At 44.2% G+C, this 22,264-nt stretch overlaps 2 protein-coding genes across 2 annotated transcripts in view; both read right to left on the reverse strand.

The window, feature by feature from the left end:
• LOC311021618 (exosomal polycystin-1-interacting protein-like) overlaps window positions 1-22,264 on the reverse strand; it is a 178,053-nt gene that overhangs the window by 30,395 nt on the left and 125,394 nt on the right. The window lies entirely within an intron of this gene.
• On the reverse strand, window positions 18,779-21,400 carry LOC311022187 (uncharacterized protein; the record flags this gene model as incomplete). The annotated part of the gene is made up of 3 exons (XM_084023278.1): window positions 21,003-21,400; window positions 20,352-20,452; window positions 18,779-20,216 (listed from the first exon to the last, which is right to left on the reverse strand). The coding sequence occupies exons 2-3, from the start codon at window positions 20,450-20,452 to the stop codon at window positions 18,779-18,781; spliced, it is 1,539 nt and encodes a 512-aa protein (XP_083879404.1). The 5' UTR covers window positions 21,003-21,400.

Consider the following 22,264-nt stretch of genomic DNA (forward strand, 5'->3'; position numbering starts at 1 on the left):
CCCACCCAGTTTTCCAGACGGTCTAGGAGTATGTTGTGATTGACTGTGTCGAATGCAGCACTGAGATCAAGTAATACCAAGACTGACATTCTACCATTGTCCGTGTTTAAGTGGATATCATTGAAGACCTTAACAAGAGCTGTCTCGGTGCTGTGGTCTAAATCCTGACTGGAAGACATCAAAACAGTCGTCATTACCTTGAAGTCGTTGCTGCTCAAAAACTGCTTTTTCGATGATTTTACTCAGAAATGGGAGGTTTGATATTGGTCTATAATTGTGAAGTGAAGTGTCTAAATTGTCCTTTTTTAAGAGAGGCTTGATAACAGCAGTTTTCAAGGCCTGTAGGAAGACACCTAACAGAAGAGAAGTGTTTACAATCTGTAAAAGATCTGGGGTCATGCAGTTTGATGCATTTTTGAAAAGGCTTGTTGGCAGAATATCAAGGCAGCAGGAGGAGGATTTCAGATGTTGTATGATGTCCTCCAAGGTTTTATGGTTAATCACATGAAATTGTGCCATGGTTTCTGAATTGACCTTGAGTGGAAACATGGGCAACACATGTCCTGCACCTGATGTGGAGGCGCTGACTGCTTGCCTAATTTTCTGGATTTTTTCTGTGAAGAAGGAGGCAAAGTCATTGCAGGCCCTGGTAGAAAGCAGTTCAGGGGCTACTGACACAGGAGGGTTTGTTAGCCTGTCAACAGTAGCAAACAAGGTCCGTGCGTTATTGTTGTTTTTGGCAATGATGTCCGAGAAGAAGGATTGTCTTGCATTTTCAGTTCCAGGTTGTAGATTCTAAGTCTTTCTTTATAGATATCATGGTGAACCTGGAGATTTGTTTTACGCCACCTACGTTCAGCTTTCCGACACTCTCTTTTTTCTGTTCTTACCAACATGGCATTTCTCCATGGAGATCTTTTTTTGCCAGGGACCAGTTTCAGCTTAGTGGGCGCAATGGCATCAATAATATTTGTGATTTTCACATTGAAATTGTCAACAAGCTCATTTACTGAGACCCAAGGGAGGGAGGGTGTGGAGGAGAACACCTGGATAAATGTTTCACAGGTGTTTTCTGTGATATACCGTTTTTTGATTACTTTTCTTTGAACATTTGTCTGCACAGAGATAGCACTCTCAAAGAAAACACAGGAATGATCAGAAAGAGCAACGCCAGTCACAACAACCTTAGAAATGCTTTGAAACACCCTTGGACATGATCAAGTCCAGGGTGTGACCTTTGTTATGAGTGGGCTCTGTCACATGTTGAATCAGTCCATAGTTATCAATGAAACAACACAGTTCTTTAGTCCCCCTGTCATGGAGTTTGTCAACATGAATGTTAAAATCACCAACAACAACCACACAGTCAAAGTCAATACAGATTATAGACAGTAGTTCAGAAAAATCATCAAAAAAGGTTGCACAGTATTTAGGTGGCCTGTAGACATTTAGGAACATAACTTGGGAAGAAGAATTCAACTGAAGAGCCACATATTCAAAGGATGCAATGTTTCCATAAGATATCTGCTAGCATTGGAGGGAATCGTTAAACAAAACAGCCACTCCCCCTCCTTTCTTATGCACTCTCGCTTCACTCATAAAACTGAAGTTGGGTGGAGCTGATTCAATAAGAACAGCAACGCTGCATTTTGATCTAACCAGGTTTCAGTTAAGAACAAACAGTCAAGATTGTGCTTGGTGATAAAATCTAGGGGAGGGGTTGAGGAGGTGCTATGCCGGGGTAAAGCAGGCCAGCCGGTCGCATCACAAATCTCCATGTGCTGGGCTCTGCCTGTTAATCGCCCTTGCATTTCTCTGGGAGGAGATTTACTTTTAGGCTTAGCACCAAGAGAGTTCCAGAGATAACTTGTAGATTTATTACCTTGCACACGGCCCTCCTGTCTCTCTGTAGTGCTAACTAGCAGTGTGTTAGCATTATCTTGTCCACTCCCAGATAGCAAAAACCTTTTGGCATAATTTTGGCCCAAATCTGGCTGGTCATTTTGGCAAGATTATGGCCAGGCTTCCGGGCCCTAAATGGCCCAAAATAGGCAAGCCAAAATCAAACCAAAAGGAGGCCAAAACTCACCCAAAACTAATTGTGGCCTTCCAAAATACAGCCATAATCGTCCCAGAAGAGCCCCAAATCCCCACAACCCAGCCAAAAAGTAGCCAAAGCTAAATAACACCCCCCACCCCTCCCCATTTCATAATTATTTACTGCTGTATTTGAAAAACAAATACGAAGATTTAAATCATTTCTTCTTTTTTTTAATTAGTTCTATGGCCAGGTACACAAAGAGAATGCAGGCCAAAAATAGACAATAACAATAATATTAAATATAACAACTTTATAAACACGTTATAGTTTTGGTTTTATTTGTTCAGATCCCCAACATCACAACATGAAAAAGACAAGGCAAGCCAAAAACTTAAATTTAAAGTATATTATATATAAATACTTAAATCAGATAAAGTAATTATTGTGGGGGATTTTAATGTCCATGTGGACGTTGTAAATGACAGCCTTTGTGTAGCATTTACTTCCTTAATAGATTCTATTGGCTTCAGTCAGAGTGTACAGAAACCAACTCACTGTCATAGCCACACTCTCGACCTCGTCTTATCTTATGGCGTTGAAATCGAAAACTTAATAATCTTTCCTCAACATTCTTCTTTATCTGACCATTACTTGATAACCTTTGACTTATTGCTGCTGGACTTCGCTCCTCTAGGAAAAAGCTACTACTCTCGGTGTCTATCGGATAGAGCAGTAGCTAAGTTTAAGGAAGTAATTCCGCCAGTCTTGAGTTCACTTCCATGTCTTAATGAAACGGAGGACTTTTATATTAATCTTAGTCCCTCCCAGATCGATTCTCTTATAGATGAATCTGGAAGCCTACTGCGAACGACTCTCGACTCTGTTGCTCCGCTAAAACAGAAAACTATAAAGCATAGGAAGTTAGCTCCCTGGTATAACTCCCAAACTCGTAAATTAAAACAAAAATTGCGTAAACTTGAAACCTTCTGGCGCTCCACCAAACTGGAAGAATCCCGCCTAGTCTGGCAGGACTGTCTTAAAATATATAAGAAGGCTCTCCGTAATGCCAGAGCAGCCTACTACTCATCTTTAATAGAGGAAAATAAAAACAACCCTAGATTTCTTTTCAGTACTGTAGCCAGGCTGACAAAGAGTCACAGCTCTACTGAGCCATGCATTCCTAGAGATCTTAGTAGTAACGACTTTATGAACTTCTTTAATGATAAAATTCTAGCAATCCGCGACAAAATTACTTGCATCTTGCCTTCAATTGGAACCGCGTTACCCTCAAACTCAGGAGTATTGGAACTAGCATTAAGACCTGATATATATTTAGACTGCTTTTCTCCAATCAACCTAAACCAACTAACGTCAATGATCTCTTCTTCTAAACCTTCAACCTGTCTCCTAGACCCGATACCAACCAGGCTACTGAAAGAAGTCTTACCCTTAGTTAGCGCGTCGCTATTAGATATGATCAATGTGTCTTTATTAACAGGCTATGTGCCACAGTCATTTAAAGTAGCTGTAATTAAACCTCTTCTTAAGAAGCCTACTCTAGATCCAGGGGTTTTAGCAAACTACAGACCAATATCAAATCTTCCTTTTCTCTCTAAGATCCTTGAGAAAGTAGTCGCCAATCAGCTGTGTGACTTTCTCAACAATAACAGTCTACTTGAGGACATCCAGTCAGGATTTAGAGTACATCATAGTACAGAGACAGCTCTGGTGAAAATTACAAATGACCTTCTTATTGCTTCTGACAAAGGACTGGTTTCTGTACTTGTCCTGCTAGATCTTAGTGCTGCATTTGACACCATTAACCATGAGATTCTAATATCTAGACTGGAAAAATAAATTGGCATCAAAGGAACCGCATTAAGCTGGTTTAAGTCCTATTTATCCAATCGATCTCAGTTTGTGCATGTCAATGAAAAATTGACATAATTGCTATAGGTAGTATTGCTAGACTGCTGGGGGATTATAGTGACACACTGAGCCTCTCTCTCTATCTCTCTCTCTCTCTCGCGCTCTCTCTCTGTGTATGTAAGTCCCTGTGCTCTCTTGCCTAGCAGGTCTCCCTGGACCGTGGTGGAACCTGATCCGGACTGCATCGATGTTGTGGTCTTGTTTGCCTCTTACTGCCAGTATTTTTAATTAAAGTAATTGACTAAAATCGGCATCTCTACTGTCACTAACTTGACCGGGAGTCTGGCTATGCTTTCTGGTCCAGCAGAGTCCACTGAGGTCCTGACCGATGCAGACTGCTAACTGGCCTGATGCTGGAAACACCACATTGTAGCTCCACCTGCCCGCTGTGTGACTGCTCAACTACTCCTGCTTTTTGGTCTATGGCGACGTGGTTGGGATGGATCCATCTCGGCGTGGCTGTGCCTGCTGCCATGGACTACTACTGTTGATACTATTGCTTCTGTTAATACCACCACTACTGTTAATGCTACTACTACCATACTACCAACACCAAATGCAGTTGGAACCCAAGGGCCTGGGCTGCACGAGATTTCTGCCTAAAAGCCTATTAAGGCAGTTTTTTCTCGCCACTGTCGCTGTAACGCTTGCCCCTGGGTGATGTTGGGAATTTGAAATTGTGTTGACTCTTGAAATTTTGAGCGTATTCTAGTCCTGCTCAATGTGTTAAGTGTCCTAAGATGACTTCTGTTGTGATTTGACACTATAAATAAAATTGAATTGAATTGAATTGAATTTGGCAATCTCATCGTCGGTGGCTGAAGAGCGGGCGGGGTTTCTTCTCACAGCGGCTAAAAGTGATAGTATATACAAAGACAACATAAACAGACTTACTAAATCAACTATAACCTTGGAATGCTTCATTTAAACTTTAATACAGTTATTAAACTTACCCACTACCACAGCTTTTAGCTGAAGCCTGTCAAAGGCCAGCTTTTGATTAGCACCACTCCAGGTAATTTTCAGAGCCAGATCGTTCATCATGGCTCGTCTGAGGATGCTCCAAACTGTGTCTTTCATAGTTGCACCTCCAGCAAGTCCTAGAGTTGTGACCTGAAAATAGTGAAAGAGAATTACCTGCATTGATTTGCATTGAACTACCATTACATTACCCTAAACCAAGGGTTTCAAACTCAAATACACTGTGGGCCAAAATGTAAAATTTGGTACAAGTCGAGGGCCGGACTGGTTCAATGTTTAAAAAGGATGGTTGCTCTCTCCAGCCGGTCTACCTGTAGCTCCTCTGACAGCTCCACAGAGGAGCTGTCAGAGGAGCCTCTGCTGTTCCTCTGGATTTGGATTTTGGCCTGCAGGCCTTGAGTTTGACATATGTGCCCTACACAAATCAAATGCAGTTTACCAATTCTTTTGTCAGTCCAGGAAGGGACTGCAGGTCTCCCTCCAGGGCCATCAGCTGCTCGATGTTGCGAAGGGGGAAATAGGAATGGTGACACTCCATGTTGGTTGCCCCGTCCGTCCTGCTATGCATGGCAGCATGGAGGTCTTGGACCACTCTTATAATGTTTTGCTGTTGCTCGATGATTATTTCATGCTTCACCAGCAAGTCATGAAGCAAAGCTGAATATGAGAGAAACGGGATAGAGATAGCCTAAGTTAGTTGTAATATCAAACATATGTCTGTCTGTATGTCTCTGTTTATTTGTTTGTGTGTGTGTGTGTATGTGTCTGTCTATCTCTATGTGTGTGTCTGTCTATCTGTCTGTCTGTCTGTCTGTCTGTCTGTCTATCTCTGTGTGTGTGCATGTATGTCTGTGCGTGTCTGGTAATTCTTACATCCACACATCTGATGTCCCCTATAGGGACAGCGAGGGACACAGTCGGTACACATAGGCTGTCAGAGCTCTCTGTCTGCTGCAGCAGGTCGTTAAATATGCAAATGAGGGTAAAATCTCCATCAAATTTAACAAAACAAACGGTTTTCACCGACCAAAACAAATGTGAATATTTAGCAGTGTGTTAGCAATGATATTGTTACGTTTATATACAGTTTAAGACAAAATAACTTATGCTAAGTTAACCAACAGACAGAGAGCATCACAACCCATCTTACCTGCACAAAAGCTTCCCAAGTTTTGTAGGGAAGATAAAGCTATGTGACTACAGCGTCTTCGTGTAGCGTTAATTAAAGTCCCCCCCGCTACAATAGGTGACACGGAACTATGAAAACACTTGTTTATAATAGCAGTAATGACAATAGTAATCGATTTCAAGATAACTTAGGATGTAGTGCTTTCACTGTGTGCAACTTAGCCTGTCCGTGACGCACAGACGCACGGACGAATAATGTTGAACAGTAATTCGAGTTCAGAAAGGCAAAGTCACCCGTTGTTTACATCAATCTGACTTTATACACGGTTACATGGTTGTTATCAGGTTAGCTTAGTTCACCACTGGTCTCCAGCTGCTCTGGGCTCCAGAGACGGAGCGGAGATGCATGCAGTGGAAATTAGTTTGGAGTCGGAGCTAAACAGCAACGGGGCGGAGCGGAGAAATGAATGAGCAATGCTAGATATGCTAGCTATCTGAGTAAAGGTTAGGAAGCTAGATATGCTAGCTATCTGCGTAAAGGTTAGGAAGCTATCAATTATAGGCTATTTTACTATTCCTTCCTGTTAAGTTCTCCCTGTGTTATAACATTGATATTGTAATTTAATCGAATGGGCTGGGTCTGCCTGTTTTACAAGAATCTAGTTTGCTACCAGTTAGCTTGTTTATTAGCCACCACACAGTTAGCCTACAGTTACAGTTACAGTTACTTTAACAAACTTAAAGACAAAAACAAAAACGTCAACCTTATTGGGTATTTTGATGAGGCAATGACAGAAAATCAGATCAGTGTTTACAGTTAACCTTTACTAAGTAAACATTTATAATATTTTAATATGTACCTTATACCTTTGTTGATCCAGCTTTTAAAATGAAGTGGGGTTCTCGTCTGGGTAGAAATTCCCGCTGTTTGTGCAGTGTTTTGGCTTTACAGAAATATGCCAAAACACATCCATATATGGAATCAATTAGCTCAGTGCGATAGACAATGGTCTTTGGTTCCAGAAATTGTGGATTTCAGCCTCAACTGGTGCAAAATGTGCAACATTACAATGTCAACTGTCTTGCCTTCCTATTCTCCTGTTTGTTGCTCAGAATTGCCTAAAGTTGCCAAAAAATAGTCTGGACCCGACCCATTGCTGCGCAGCAGCTATAATTGTGTTTATTTTTTAAAAGTTTAGTTACACTACTCCCTTCTTCAGGAGGAAATGACACACAGCAAAGAAGCAGCAAGGGGAATTGAACCCTGGGTCCCTACAGCAAGGATATAACCCCTCTTTCTGGGGCATTTAAGTGAGCTATACTATTCACTGGACAAAGGCTTTTGAAAGTTTGTTACAAGTCAGGTGATCTAGAGATACAGTTTGAAGTTGTGAGTTCAAGGCCTGGTTGATGCAGAGTGCCTACTCTAATGCATCAACTAAGGTGATGCCTACTAAGGTGATGTGTCGATTAGTGACAGACAATTTGAAAAATATTACAATACAATTTTACTCATGTATTTGTCTCCTCCTCATACTTTTCCATGATCGGCCTAATCCCATGGCTGCTGTACCCTGCTGACTGGCTTAGTCAAGTTGTGAAGCTGAGTTCAGTGATAAAGGAAGGTCTTTGATGTCAGAGGCCAAGCCTTAACTGATGTTAAAAAAATAATAATATTGTTCTGCCATGTCACCGTTGCTGGAGATTACACAAATTCACGAGTGAGGACAGCATGATGTGTCTGGCCTGTCATGTTGCTGATTCCACTGGACCTATGCTAACTTCTGACCTGTTCTCCCCTGGGACCTACACAGCCTGTTCTGTTGGACTATCTTTAAATAAATGTTTTTCTCATTAAAATGTTTTGAATGTTTGTTCAATGTCAACATGATAAATGACCACAATATAATATGAACTAAACTGATCTGTAGAATACAATATGGTTCTTTATAGAACCCTCAGAGGACAAGACAGTTATTTGTGAAAACCTTTGAAAAGGGATGTTTTTAGAACCCCCTGTGTGAGGTCTAGATGAAACCCTTGAAACATGAAAGGGTTCTTGGTGGAACTCCTTTTGTAGGTTCTAGATGAAACCCTTGAAAAACGAAAGGGTTCTTAGTGGAACTCCCTGTGCAGGTTCTAGATGAAACCCTTGAAATATGAAAGGGTTCTTAGTGGGTTCTTTGTAGAACCTCTCATGGGGGGTTCTGGGTGGAACCTTATACACACAGTTCTAGGTATAACCCTTTATGTGGGGTTCTCGGTAGAACCTTCCAAAAGGGTTCCAGGTAGAACCTTTTGCCAAAAAGGGTTCTCCTATGAGGACAAGCCGAAGAACCTTATATGGTTCTACTTAGCACTTTTATTTCTAAGAGTGTATACAGTCTACAGATTTAAAAGCAGGAGCAACTCATTTGGTATTATTCCAGTTTCGAGGGATTTGGCAAATATATATAAATGTATATAAGTCAGTGGTCTAATAATTGAGGACCTATATTTAAATTAAACATGCTCTAACCTCATCATGACCAGCTGCTGAATCTTTTAAATTGGCGATGATATCCATAATTTCCTGCTCAGTAGGAGAATCAAAACTCTGGAGAGAATAACAACCTCTTAAAACCTCAGATGAGTTATTAGAAATAGGACTTATCTTTTCTGACAAGAGTACTACCAATACTAACAATAATTATTGAAAGCACAAGCAATATCAGATGGTTCTCTGTACACTCTAGAACCTTCAATAAACTATGATGGCAGAGTAGTTGAACCCTTTGGGCCCTAGTTTCGTAGACCAGACGCCGACGGGGTGTGTCCGCCTGGACTTTGCAAGTTTCGTGCACCGCGCAAGCTCGCGCAGGCACACCTCGCGTCACTCCCACCCTCGCAAGTGGGAAAGAGGGAGGAGAAGAAGGCGTGGGGAGGTTCAGTGCAAGATCCGTCACTTGACAACCCGATGACAGAAGCAGCGCCGCTGCTCCCACCACGCGCATCACGCACTGTGCGCGCGTATCATAATAATAACAATGCCGATATTATAAAAAACAGGAGAGAGAGAGGGAGATGTTTTGGTCCGAGAGGCTGAGTTTCCGTTACGCGTGCCATCTGCCTTTGATCTGACGTCAGATGTGACGGGACAATCTATATAGATATAAATTCACGTGTTGATTCAATTAGTTGCATTAAATAGTGTTTGTTGTGATTATTTATTGCATTTAAATGTGCCTGGAACTGTGGAAACCTGCCTGTGAGGTCTCGGTGACGTGTGCGCACTGCGCATTATCAGTATTCAGAGGAGATGGATTTCCAATGGATTTCTTATACAACCTATTGTTAGTTAATGCAGACTTGTGGAGTCCAGTAGTAAACCAGGGTTTTCTAAATGCACTGAGAATGTTTACGTGGCTACTAACCAAGGGAAAACACTTATTAAATAGTAAAATGATGCTGCAAATGACTGATATGCAAGTTCGACATTATAATTTGTACATACATTATCCCATTTTACACAATCAAACCGTCTCTCAAATCGGTCGATATTTCTTTTGTTGAACAATCATCAATGTCAGACACATTGAAAGTGTCTGAGTTTCCTGCTGTTCAACTGTGGAGGTTATAGTGAAATTAAATATAGGAATACGGTCAGATTTATCACAGTAAAGGACACCAGACTTGTCCAGATTATTCAAACAGTTTCCTGTTGCAGCGCGGTGTGCTGCGGTGGAGGAGCTCACCTCCTCTTGCAACGTGGTGTTGCGATGGAAGAGAGAGTTCTTAAGGCGGCGCCAGGTTTTATACCTCACGGCTGCTCCCGGGGACCCCCTGGGGTACCTGTGGTTGTCAGCCAATAGGGCACCAGTTGTGTGACGTTGCACTTCGCACCTTGGTGAGAAGTAAAGCCAATATTGTGGTTGTAGTTCTTTATCCCCTTTGTCCCTTTGTTCTGACCGCATGTGAAGGCTTCTGGGCCTCCGTGTAGGCTGCATTGTGTAGTCCTGATGGTGAGGTCCCTACAGATCTTATAATATTACTGCCCCGTCATAAAGGCACGAGTAGATCCGACTATAATTACATTTGTGTATTCAGTTAAATGAATGTGCTGCTTCGATATGATATTCGTATTCTTATGGTGTGGTGTATGATAATATCTTCATTCTTTCAGCTGCAATCTGGGTGGTGCAAAGAGGAGTTGGGAGCAAATAAAAAATTAATATAAATCATTCAAAGTGGTAAGTAGGCTTAATGTCATAACTTATGAGACTTAGATGTACAAGTAGGTTTCAGTGCTTCGGTCTCTGTTGTAGGGTGATATTTGTAGCCTACACAAAAGCACAATAAAATGGCTTTGATATTGCTTGCAGCAAACAGGAAAAGAAATGCACGGGCAAAGACAGGAGGGGGCCCTCCGACACAGGGTGAGGGTCGCCCTTTAATGGAAGGGGTGGAGTCATCCGACCCTGGTGGTGGCAGCTCCCAAGGGACCCATTTGTACAGGGTAGGCCAATGTGCAATCTTAACAACTTGGTTGCAAATGAAACACAATAATTAAATTAAATTAAATTCAGTTTATTTGCCAGACTAATGTCCAAAAGCCACACAAGACAAGCAAACAAACAAGAAGAAAAACAAATACAAAAATTAAAATACATACAAACATTTCAGCCAATGCGCTCTCAGTCTGGACGTGTACCTGAGCAGCGCACAAAGGGATTTGAGAGTATAATGATTGTGGGAGCTCTACATTTACATTTAGGTCATTTAGCAGACGCTTTTGTCCAAGGCGACTTACAATAAGTACCTTTGTCGAAAGAAGTAAACAAAGAAACCACAACGTATCATTGCCGATAAAGTAAGAGCTAAAAATAGAACAAGTGTTAGGTCCTCATCTGAGTAAAGTAGTACCTTAAGAGCAACAGTGCTATGATCAGAGTGCTATAGGTAAGGTTTTTCTTTTTTTTTTGGGGGGGGGGGGGGGGTGTTAGTGGGTCATGCTATGTAGGGTCGAGGTGAAGTCTGAACAGGTGAGTCTTGAGCCTTTTTCGGAAGATGGCAAATGACTCTGCTGTCCTGACATTAGTCGGGAGTTCGTTCCACCACTGAGGCGCCAGAACAGAGAAGAGTCTGGACTTTGCTGAGCGACATTTGTTTGATTTCAGCGATGGTGGTACCAGCCGGCCAGCTGAGGTAGAGGAGCGAAGTGCTCGCTTCGGGGCATGAGGTTTGACCAGTGTTTGAAGGTAGATGGGTGCTGTTCCATTGATGGCCCTGAAGGCCAGTGCCATCGTCTTGAATTGGATGCGTGCTGCAACAGGGAGCCAGTGGAGGTCACGGAGGAGGGGGGTCACATGGGAGAATTTGGGTAGATTGAAGATAAGGCGTGCTGCAGCGTTCTGGATACGCTGCAATGGTTTAATTGCAGAGGCCGGGAGTCCGGCCAGGAGAGAGTTGCAGTAGTCAAGGCGGGAGATGACCAGTGCTTGGACCAGGAGTTGCGTTGCATCCTTTGTGAGGAAGGTCCGAATCCTGCGGATATTGTAGAGGGCAAATCTGCAGGATCGGGCCACAGCAGTGATGTTGGGGGTGCAGGATAGTTGGTCATCGAGGATTACACCCAGGTTCCTCGCAGTTGAGGAAGGTAATACTGTGATGCCCTCGACAGTGACCGACAGGTCCATGCGAGGGCAGTCTTTCCCTGGCAGTGTTTCCCCTACCATTGTACAGGCCTGGCGGGCCGCCAGGCCAAGGAGACCTGCCGCCAGGCCAAAAAAAAAAATCAATACGCCAAAAATAAGCCACCTATCAATTCATTCATAAATCAATAATAATTTACATTAGGAGCGCCTCCGCGCAGCACAGTAGACTTGCTCCGCAAGACGCGCGGCCGCAACAATCCTCGCCGCGCGCTCCCGCTACGTTCTTCTTCTCGTCCTTTTCGCGCTTGATGTTGTTCTGATGCCGTTCCGCCTCGTTAAACCACCACGATGCCGCTTTCTACTTTGAAAACACGGAAAGTTGACACTGTATTTTGATAAGCTGTTGCACTCTTCAGACTCGTGGTGTGAGCGGAACCGGACCGGTGCATTTATAAGAAAAATGCCGCTGTGTCTCCGTCCAAAATCCGCTTTCCTCGCGCTGCCTGCTCGCACAGATCCGCTCGTGCGCACATTCGCTGATGCAGGTCGAGTGTTGTCGAGAAATATATGCAGAGACGGCGCTGCTTAAAAACAACATCAAGCCATAGGCAGCCTAATAAAATAAGGATTGTTTTTTGATAAGCTGTGGAACTCTGAGTTCTACCTGAATTTCTATGAACTATTAGGCTGTTGAGTAAACCTATAACTTATATTTTACTTGATAAAATAAGACAATATATGCACTCATATGTCGTTATAATGTTTTATAACGTATAAAAGTATCTGTAGCTATTAATGTGATGCTCCTCATTTTCCAGCCATATTTTTCCGGCCCCTAATTTTGGATCATTTCCATCAACCGGCACCTTAATAAGTCACTCTCTCCTTTAATCCTTGAAAACCTTGAATACACTCAGGTTGAACAAAAATGTTGAATGCAAATATAATAATTGCAGAATTGCAGACTGCTTGCTGTGCCACCTGACTTAATCCAACTGCACCAATACACCCTCCCACGCGTCTTGTCTGTTTAGGGTTTTTTCGGTGGGTACCACCGGGCCTGAAAAAAATTCTAGGGGAAACACTGCCTGGGATGAAGAGGAGTTCGGTTTTATTCAGGTTTAGCTTAAGGTGATGTGCAGTTGTCCAGACAGAGATGTCAGCCAGACAGTCCGAGATGCGAGTTGCAATGTGAGTGTCAGAGGTTGGGGGAAAAGAGAGGAACAGCTGGGTGTCATCTGCGTAGCAATGGTAGGAGAATCCATGCGATGTGAACCTAGTGATCTGGTGTATAGTGAGAACAGAAGCGGTCCTAAAGGGGCGTTCACACCGGACGCGATAGACGCGAATTGAGCGGCGACTCTACATTGAAAATCAATGTAAATGGCGCGATGACACGCGATTCAGGCGGAGGCGGCGCGAATGGAGCGTCTGGCGCGATGAGACGCGGCGCGAATGGCGCGTCTGACGCGAATGAAGCGAATGGCGCGTCTGACGCGAATGAAGCGAATGGCGCGTCTGACGCGAATGGCGTGTCTGAAGCGACGCGAATAAAGTTGAAAATATCGAACTTTTCAGGCGGCATCGCGCTGCGACAGCCAATCAGCGACGAGTTCAAGCCGACAGACAGAAGAGCTGAGATGGACGGGCTGCATTCCCAAACAACCCGACTCGGGAAGACCGGACCCCGGCACGACGGGGGGCGTTACCGGCCTCACACCGTCCACGGGCTGAGCCTCGATCAGAAGGACTCAGGCCCCCGAGCGACACCGGGCAAGCGGTCTTCCGTACGCCACATTTCCTACGTCCGCCCGCCCGTCTTCGTTTGCCGCTACTGAGGGAATCCTAGATAGTTTATTTTCCTCAGCTTAGTAATATGCTTAAATTCAGCGGGTTGTCTCGTCTGATCTGAGGTTGTAGTCGAATGTGGCCCCGACTCTCCCTGGGGAGAGGTGCGAGGGACGTGGCTCCCGGAGGAGGCTCACGGACTCTGGCATCGGGTACCCCGAGGCGGAGGGTCCGCCGACGTGACCCGCCGGCTCCCCTCAAAAATGAGCGTCATGCGCGAATGACGCAAATGACGCGAATGACGCAAATGAAGCGAATGACGCGAATGAAGCGAATAGTCCAAAATGATCAAGCGGCGCGATACACGCGTCTATCGCGTCCGGTGTGAACGCCGCATAATACTGAGCCTTGAGGGACACTCGTGTCCAGAGAACAGGGTTTGGACATAGAGCCATTCCATGCGACCTGAAAGGTGCGATTTGTCTACCAACTGAGCCACAGTCACTCTGCGTATTGTATCATGTTTTTTATGCATTCGCTTCTTCTTTTTTTATGCATTTTTGTATGTATTTTTATGTAACCGATCCCAGTTGTCATTGGGCGAAGGCAGGATTCACCTGGACAGGTAACCAGTCTATCACAGGGCTGACATGTAGAGACAGACAGGTCACCAGTCTATCACAGGGCTGACATGTAGAGACAGACAGGTCGCCAGTCCATCACAGGGCTGACATGTAGAGACAGACAACCATTCACGCTCACATTCAAACCTACGGGCAATTTAGAGTCATCAATCAACCTATCCCAATGCATGTCTTTGGACTGTTGGAGGAAGCCGGAGAACCCGGAGAGAACCCACGCTTACACAGGGAGAACATGCAAACTCCACACAGAAGGAACACGGGGGACGACCCGGGAATCGAACCCGGTACCCTCTTGCTGTAAGGCGTGATGTAACTTGTACATGGGTCAAAGACGAATAAGACCTTTGAGTGGCCTATTTTTAAAATACTTAAAATAAAGATATATTTGGCCATTTTCCAAACATTTGGAATGTAGTGTACACATGCATGTATGTGAAAACTTCAAACAAAGATATTTTAGTGTTTTTAAACTTAAATTAATAGGGCAACGACCTTAAAAAAGTAATTTGGGGCGACCGTAATTTATCTCAAAATTAGTAGATTTCCTTAACATAACTTATATTTTAATAAATCAGTAATTAAATTAACTGTTTAAGAAAGATAGACTCATGTGTCCTTTAATTTTTTGTAAACCATTTTTAAATAAATGTTATCTATAATGGCAGTGTCTCCCTCATAAAGCCGTTACATATCAATTTTTTACTCTAGAATTCATAAAACTGATTTAAAATGTGTACAGATAGTATCCACGTATGCATGCTATACCAATGATTAATATTTGAACCAAAACTGATAGACATTAACTTTTGAATTTAGTACAGAATTGTCAATCGTTGGTTACCCCACATGACAGGTGGTCGCCCCAAATGATGAGAAACAGCAGGCAGTTAATGCTATTCAATAATTTACAGAGTTGAGACAAATTAAAAACATTTTATTAAAGAATCAGCATATAACTATTTTCATTTCATTTTCATTTGACACATAAACGTCATAACATAAGCATTTTCCTTACTATTTCATTAAACACTTGAACATAACAACATTAGCATTTTCCTAACTCCAGACACATTGTAGGCTTAATCTGGAGGCATTTCTTTAACCCCAGGCATTTCTGAACTTTACCCAGTCAGGGCTCCAGACTAACATTTTTCACTAGGAGCACAGTGGCCCCTAACTTAAAATAATTTAGGAGCGCACACCGAAATCGACTTGCAAAGTTTTCCTATAATTTTCACTGTATTACTGATTAATACTTTGACAATAAATGCAGAAACTACAATCTTATAAATTCATATTTTATTGTGCAACAGTTTTAACAACATTAACCAGTTAAACAGGCTTTTTTCGCCACGACCGTCTCCTCACAGTCTGAGTTGGACTCATTCTCGACGTTTGTGTCCTCCGGAACATTGGGCCCTAGTTTCGTGGCGCAGCTCAGGGCGGCGGAGCCGGCGCAATGCAAGTTTCGACCCGCGCAGTGGACGCGCCGCTTCCCGGTATTGCACGCTTGGCAGGCTGCCACGAGAGGATGATTGACAGGCGCTCTCCTTTAAACAACAACTTTTTGCGAGCGTTCCCGAGGCGGCGAGTCGAGCCCGGCGCCTCTGATTAGCATAAAGTAGATTCGACTTCAACTTTAGGCAAATGAGGAGCGGCCAACTCGCGCGCCGTCTCTCGACATTCGCCGCGACGCTACCAGAATGCATTGCTCAGCTTTTCACATAGACAATGAATGGGACGCGGGGAAACACCGCTGCCTGTGGACACGCACCTTTAAGATTTTAAACGCCTGTGGACGCGCCGCTTCCCAGCATTGCACGCTTGGTGGGCTGCCACTAGAGAATGATTGACAGGCGCTCTCCTTTAAACAACACATTTTTGCGAGCGTTCGCGAGCGTTCCCAAGGCGGCGAGTCGAGCCCGGCGCCTCTGATTAGCATAAAGTAGATTCGACTTCAACTTTAGGCAAATGAGGAGCGGCCAACTCGCGCGCCGTCTCTCGACATTCGCCGCGACGCTACCAGAATGCATTGCACGGCTTTTCACATAGACAATGAATGGGACGCGGGTAAACACCGCTGCCTGTGGACACGCACCTTAAGGCGGGCTCACACCGGACCGAAAATCGGCGTCTTTGAGAGAGTCGGCGTCCGTGACATGAGTCTCCTTGGTGTGGTCGCTCGAATCGGCCCACGTTGGCGTTCATTTCAGCCGATTCAAATGTGTAATCCGCCATTCGAGTTGGTCATTCTTTTACCATTCTGATTGGTGGAGGCTAGCAGCTTGACTAGCGAATCAGTGAAGCCCGGAAGTGACGATGGTAAACATACCAGATAACCAGTGGAATCGAAGAAGGTGGTCTAGAGAGGACCGCCTACTTCCAGTTTTCGTGTTTTTTGGCCCACAATACAGATAAGCGCCGCCTGTTGTTTTGGAGACATTACATCTCGCGCAAGCGCGGAACGTATGGCGTCGGCTGTAATTCCGTAGGTGTGAACCGCCCATGTCGTTGTTCGAGTCGGCCATATTAAGTAGCCGACGCCGAATTTACCGACGCGAGTCGGGCAGTTCTTCCGGTGTGTACACAGCTTTAAGTTTGGCAGTTTGGTGGATCGCCTGCGCCAAGATGGGTGTGGCGGCGCAGCATGGGGAGGCGTCACAGATTCAGCTTGGCGTAGCGGAAGTTTCGTGGCAAAAAGCCTCGCCGAGACTTCGCTGAAAGCTCGCCAGCTCCAACCTGGTCTACTTTCGGCGCAAGGCGTAAATAAAGTCCATTCATTCAATGCGAATCACAGCTGGCGGAGTGGAAGTTTGGCTGACGGCGCGCAGTGCGTACACGTCACCGAAACCTCACAGGCAGGTTTCCACAGTTCCAGGCACATTTAAATGCAATAAAGAATCACAACAAACACTATTTAATGCAACTAATTGAATCAACACGTGAATTTATATCTATATAGATTGTCCCGTCACATCTGACGTCAGATCAAAGGCGGATGGCACGCGTAACAGAAACTCAGCCTCTCGGACCAAAACATCTCCCTCTCTCTCTCCTGTTTTTTATAATATCGGCATTGTTATTATTATGATACACGCGCACAGCGCGTGATGAGCGTGGTGGGAGCAACAGCGCTGCTTCTGTCATCGGGTTGTAAAAAGACGGAACTTGCATTGAACCTCCCCTAACGCATTAAAGGAGAGGAGAGGAGCTCATTTGATTGGTGAAGATCTGAATCGGCTGTATTAATCCCAGTCCACGCCTCGTCTCCTCCTCGTCTCCCACTCACGCCTCCTTTTCCTCCCTCTTTCCCACTTGCGCCGGTGGGCGAGACGGGAGGTGTGCCTGCGCGAGCCTGCGCGGTGCACGAAACTTGCAAAGTCCAGGCGGACCCCGTCGGCGCGGCGCAGGTGCGCTGAAAGCTGACTGCGCCTGGTCTACGAAACTAGGGCCCATTATGTTTAACACAACTGGGTAGAAAGTACGAGCTGATAGTCCGCTTCGCCGCCATTGTCCATTGTTTTGATGCCGGTATGTGAAATCTGTGAATTCGCGCGATAACCCCAAAGAACCGCCTCTTTTCACATATTAGCCTATCACAGTGGTCATTCGCCCCCCGCTCTCACGCACATTGGCCAGCCGTCTCCTTTCTTCTTCTTTTGGAGTTAATGTCGGTTGGCAAACCAGCTCATTTTTGCATTACCGCCAACTAGTGGGCTGTAAGTTTGTCAGCAAAAAAACAAAACAAAAAAACTGCAAATTTACTGGTCACGCATGCGCGAGTAGATTAAAAATGTACTCGCACTGTCACAGATTTAAGTCGCAAAATGCGACCATTTGGTCGCAGTCTGGAGCCCTGCCAGTCTTGGCAGGTCAACTTAGAGAAGCATGAGGTTGCTGGCTCAGGCTCTGAAATGACAGCGTGAACATCTTTCCTAAAGTAGAAAGTAACATCCGGAGTTTGTGGCCACAAGAACAAGTTCTTTTCATCAGACTGTCGCATACAGCTAATCTGCAGTTCCTCTTCCACAACCTTTAGGACCTGGCCTACATATGGAAGCCCATTGTAGGTTACTATCACAAACCTGCCACATAGATCTAGGACACTTTCTTGTTCCCTAGGTGGCTCAGGTGGAGAGCTTGAGGGGTTCTCAGTTAGAACACTTTCTTGTTCCCTAGGTGGCTCAGGTTTCTCAGTTTGGCGTATGGTGGCTTTCAGGTCTACAGTTACTGGCTGGTAACAAGGGCATGGACTTGTCTCTAAGCGCTTACAGAAGCAAGACACCTCCCTGTGCGTGATCTTTGCAGGCTGTGAGGACACAACTTGGTGGATCTTCATGGTGCCTTTCACAGCCTCCAAGTTGCCAGGAATCAACTCGTCACATTTTTCAATGCTCTCACTTGTCACCCAGTAGAGAGTGATACTTGAGCCTCTTTTCGTCAGCATCTCATAAAGAGCTTCTGGTGTCTGGAGCTCACCTCCTCTGTTAACATAGAGATCCGCTTCTCTCTTTATTGCCCCACCGATCCCATCTGGGGCCCCTTTTCCATGGGATCTTTCTGAATAATTCCAGGTCACATTTGTGAATCCTGAGAGGAAAGGAACAGTACTGAGCAAGTAAAAGTTATTTTTGTTACGGTACTGTGTACCCATGGGGCCCATCACTCAGAATGTGGAGGGTAGTGATTTGTGGGAAGGTTTCACGAAGCTCTTTCAAGATAGGCTCTAGATGTGCCCACACTGCCCGTTCATCATGGCGAAGGCAGTCAGACAGTGTTGCATAAGACTTGATCCCATGGACAGTGTACAGGACTGCTGTGTGGATAGTAGCCTGTTGTCTACTGCCTCCAAAGTGAAAGGACTGGATCTCTGTGCTTAGCTTGCAGGCATAGTTTTCAGAAAAGTCGATGTGCAGAACAGCTTCACACTCCGTGATGTTTTGTTTGAGGAGGCGGAACTGCTCTGCCTGGTGCAGCCAGTTGAACTGGTGGACTGCCAACACTTCTAGTTTCTGATGGAAAAGCTCCATCAAGTCCTTTATGGTTCCGGTCTGGGTCTGTTTGGCCACATTAGAAAAGGTTTTTTGTCCATTAGTGGATGTCACCCTCTTCCACTGCTCCCAGGTGACTTGTGTGCTGCTCTCGGTCTCAAGGTGCTCTACTTCTTCAAAGCAGCACTTGGCACAAGTGCGATCCATGCAGGCTCTCTTTTTGGTGTCACAAACTATCATGCCCAGCAGTTCAGAGATGCTTTTTGTATTGAGCACTCCTCTGCTGTAGAGCTTGTTGGCCAGGAGGTGCACATTTTCATGTTCCATACATGCACATGTCTCCCTATCTCGGATCTTTGGCTCTGTTACATAGAAGGGCCGTTTTCGGGTGAACTGCCTGTAAGATAGGCGGAGACTCTTCTCCATCTCACTGTTGTACAGTGTATGTAGTTCTTTAAGTGGATTTGTAAGCACGCGTCGTTGATATTTTACTTTGTTTTTAGTGATGGTGTCTTTTTTCCCAGGTAAAAGGCGACTGTTCTCATCTCTTGTTAAAAAACTAACAACTGCTTGCTCTCTCTGTGTTGCCACTTTTTTCTTTCCTTTGGGCTTGAACTTCTCACTCAGCCGCACCCTTTCTTTAGCCCTCACCTCACTCTTTCTGGCTCTTTCCTGTTTTTTTCTCATCTCTGCTAGTTGTTTTTTCAGTTTTTGGTTCTCCTCACGTAGTTTACGCTTCTGAGCCTTCAGTCTCTTACAACGTTTCTCAGATGTATTCTCTCTTTCTCTCTCTGGTGTAGAGGACACTGGTGGGTTAAATTCCTCGTTTAGAGGTAGGGGATTCACCACAACTTGCCCTGGATTCTCCTGCTGCTCATCAACCTCTATACCAACTAGAACTGGTGGAGTGTTCTCTAAGGATGGTGGTGTCAGTTCCAGCATCGCCTGTTCCATCTTTTTCCTCTCCCTGTAACCTCTAGATGCAGCCTTCCACTTGGCTTTCTGTTTCTTCCTCTCTCTCTCTGAAAGTTCATCTGACTTCATGTATCTAATCTTGCCCTGTTGCTTTCTTCTCTGGTAGCTGAAACAATAATGTATACTGTGTCACTGATTCTGGTGGCCTAAATAACATACATACTTATGTGATATGATATTTTGAAATAGAGCCTGCCATGAGAAAGATATACTGCATGTTACCTAGCCTATATATTTTTACCTTTCTTTTTTCCTGGTAAGATAGTCAGCTCTTGCTGCAGGGTCTGCATTGATCCGCTGCCTGTAGCGAGCAGTCTTTTGTTTGCTCGTTAGTGGGGCCATCTAGAAAAAAGTTATATAGTTAAACATACATAGAGCTAGAAAAGGAACTGAAAAATAGAATGAATGCTTAATATTCACACATTTCTCTGATAAAGACACAATAATCAAAAAGAAGTGGTCATCTCTAAAGTAGTATGGAAATGATTGAAATTTAGAAAAACATATGTTGAAATATAGAAAGAGTTATGTTAAAACAAATAACTAAATGTATATCATGAATGAAAACATAAGCATACAGAAACTACAAATACAGGATATGTATTATCTATCATTTAAACCGTCTGCGGTGGTCGCCCCACATGATGCTCGGTCGCCCCAGATGATGTTTTCAAGTTTGATCAAATATAACAGGCAAACGGTTAGCTATAGCATCCAAGCTAGCTACTTCTCACCACATATCACGAACAAATTTACCTTCAAAATATAGATTTGCGTATAAAACTCATTATTCACAGTTTTAGGATGGTCGCCCCACATGATATCCCAATGTGACGTGTACAATGCAGCAGTTAAAAAGAGGATTTATTTGTAAAGATGAGAGACTACTGACCTGCAAGTTGTCTCTCTGGGACCCTCACAGTGTGGCTGGCTGATGCAACATCCTCCTTGAGATGATTGTCAAAATAAAAGTCCCATAATTGTATTTTCTTGATGGTCGCCCCAGATGATATTTCAGACAATGAACATATTCGGACAAGATCTGTTTGTGTTTTATGATTGAAATGTATGTACAAATGCTTCATAACTTTGTCAATAAATTGAAAACAAGTTTGAAATTATGCCAAATAGGGCAAGGATTATATTTAAATTGTTTTAATGTGATTTAAAACCAGTTGTCCAAACAGAAGTCAAGGCCGGACGGTCGCCCCACATGATGTTTTCACACTTCAGATGGCAGAAAATGACCAATAACCAACATGTTTAAAGAAATAAGAGTGGGCACATGTTTAAGGAAGGTATTAGTCATACATGTTATATTTTTATTCATTTTAATGTTTATTATTAGGTAAAAAGTTCCGTCGGACAGAAAAAGCAAGCGTCACGTCTTTAACCCACATACATCCCATCGTTCATAAACTGGTTACCTGTCTGTCTCTACATGTCAGCCCTTTGATAGACTGGTTACCTGTCTGTCTCTACATGTCTGCCCTGTGATAGACTGATTACCTGTCTGTCTCTACATGTCAGCCCTGTGATAGACTGGTTACCTGTCTGTCTCTACATGTCTGCCCTGTGATAGACTGGTTACCTGTCTCTACATGTCAGCCCTTTGATAGACTGGTTACCTGTCTGTCTCTACATGTTTGCCCTGTGATAGACTGGTTACCTGTCTCTTCATGTCGGCCCTGTGATAGACTGGTTACCTGTCTGTCTCTACATGTCTCCCTGTGATAGACTGGTTACCTGTCTGTCTCTTCATGTCGGCCCTGTGATAGACTGGTTACCTGTCTTTCTCTACATGTCTGCCCTGTGATAGACTGGTTACCTGTCTGTCTCTACATGTCAGCCCTGTGATAGACTGGGGTTACCTGTCCAGGTGTACCCTGCCATTGCCCAATGTCAGCTGGGATCGGCTCCAGCCCCCCTGCGACCCTGAATACAGGATAAGCAGTAGACGATGGATGGATGGTCAGCTTGTAAAGAGATACTAATGATATTAACATGGTGAGATATTAATATTTAATTCTACTGTTTATGTGTAGTGACTTTTTTGTTAAATGATGCCCCCAACAAAGTGTAAAGTTCCTGGATTCAGCACTGGAAACCACTGTGGAAGGCTACGGCCTGGACGAGGCCAAACTGAAGACAGAA

The sequence above is a fragment of the Eutrigla gurnardus genome, assembly GCF_963514095.1.
Source record: "Eutrigla gurnardus genome assembly, chromosome: 12".
Lineage (NCBI taxonomy): Eukaryota > Metazoa > Chordata > Actinopteri > Perciformes > Triglidae > Eutrigla > Eutrigla gurnardus.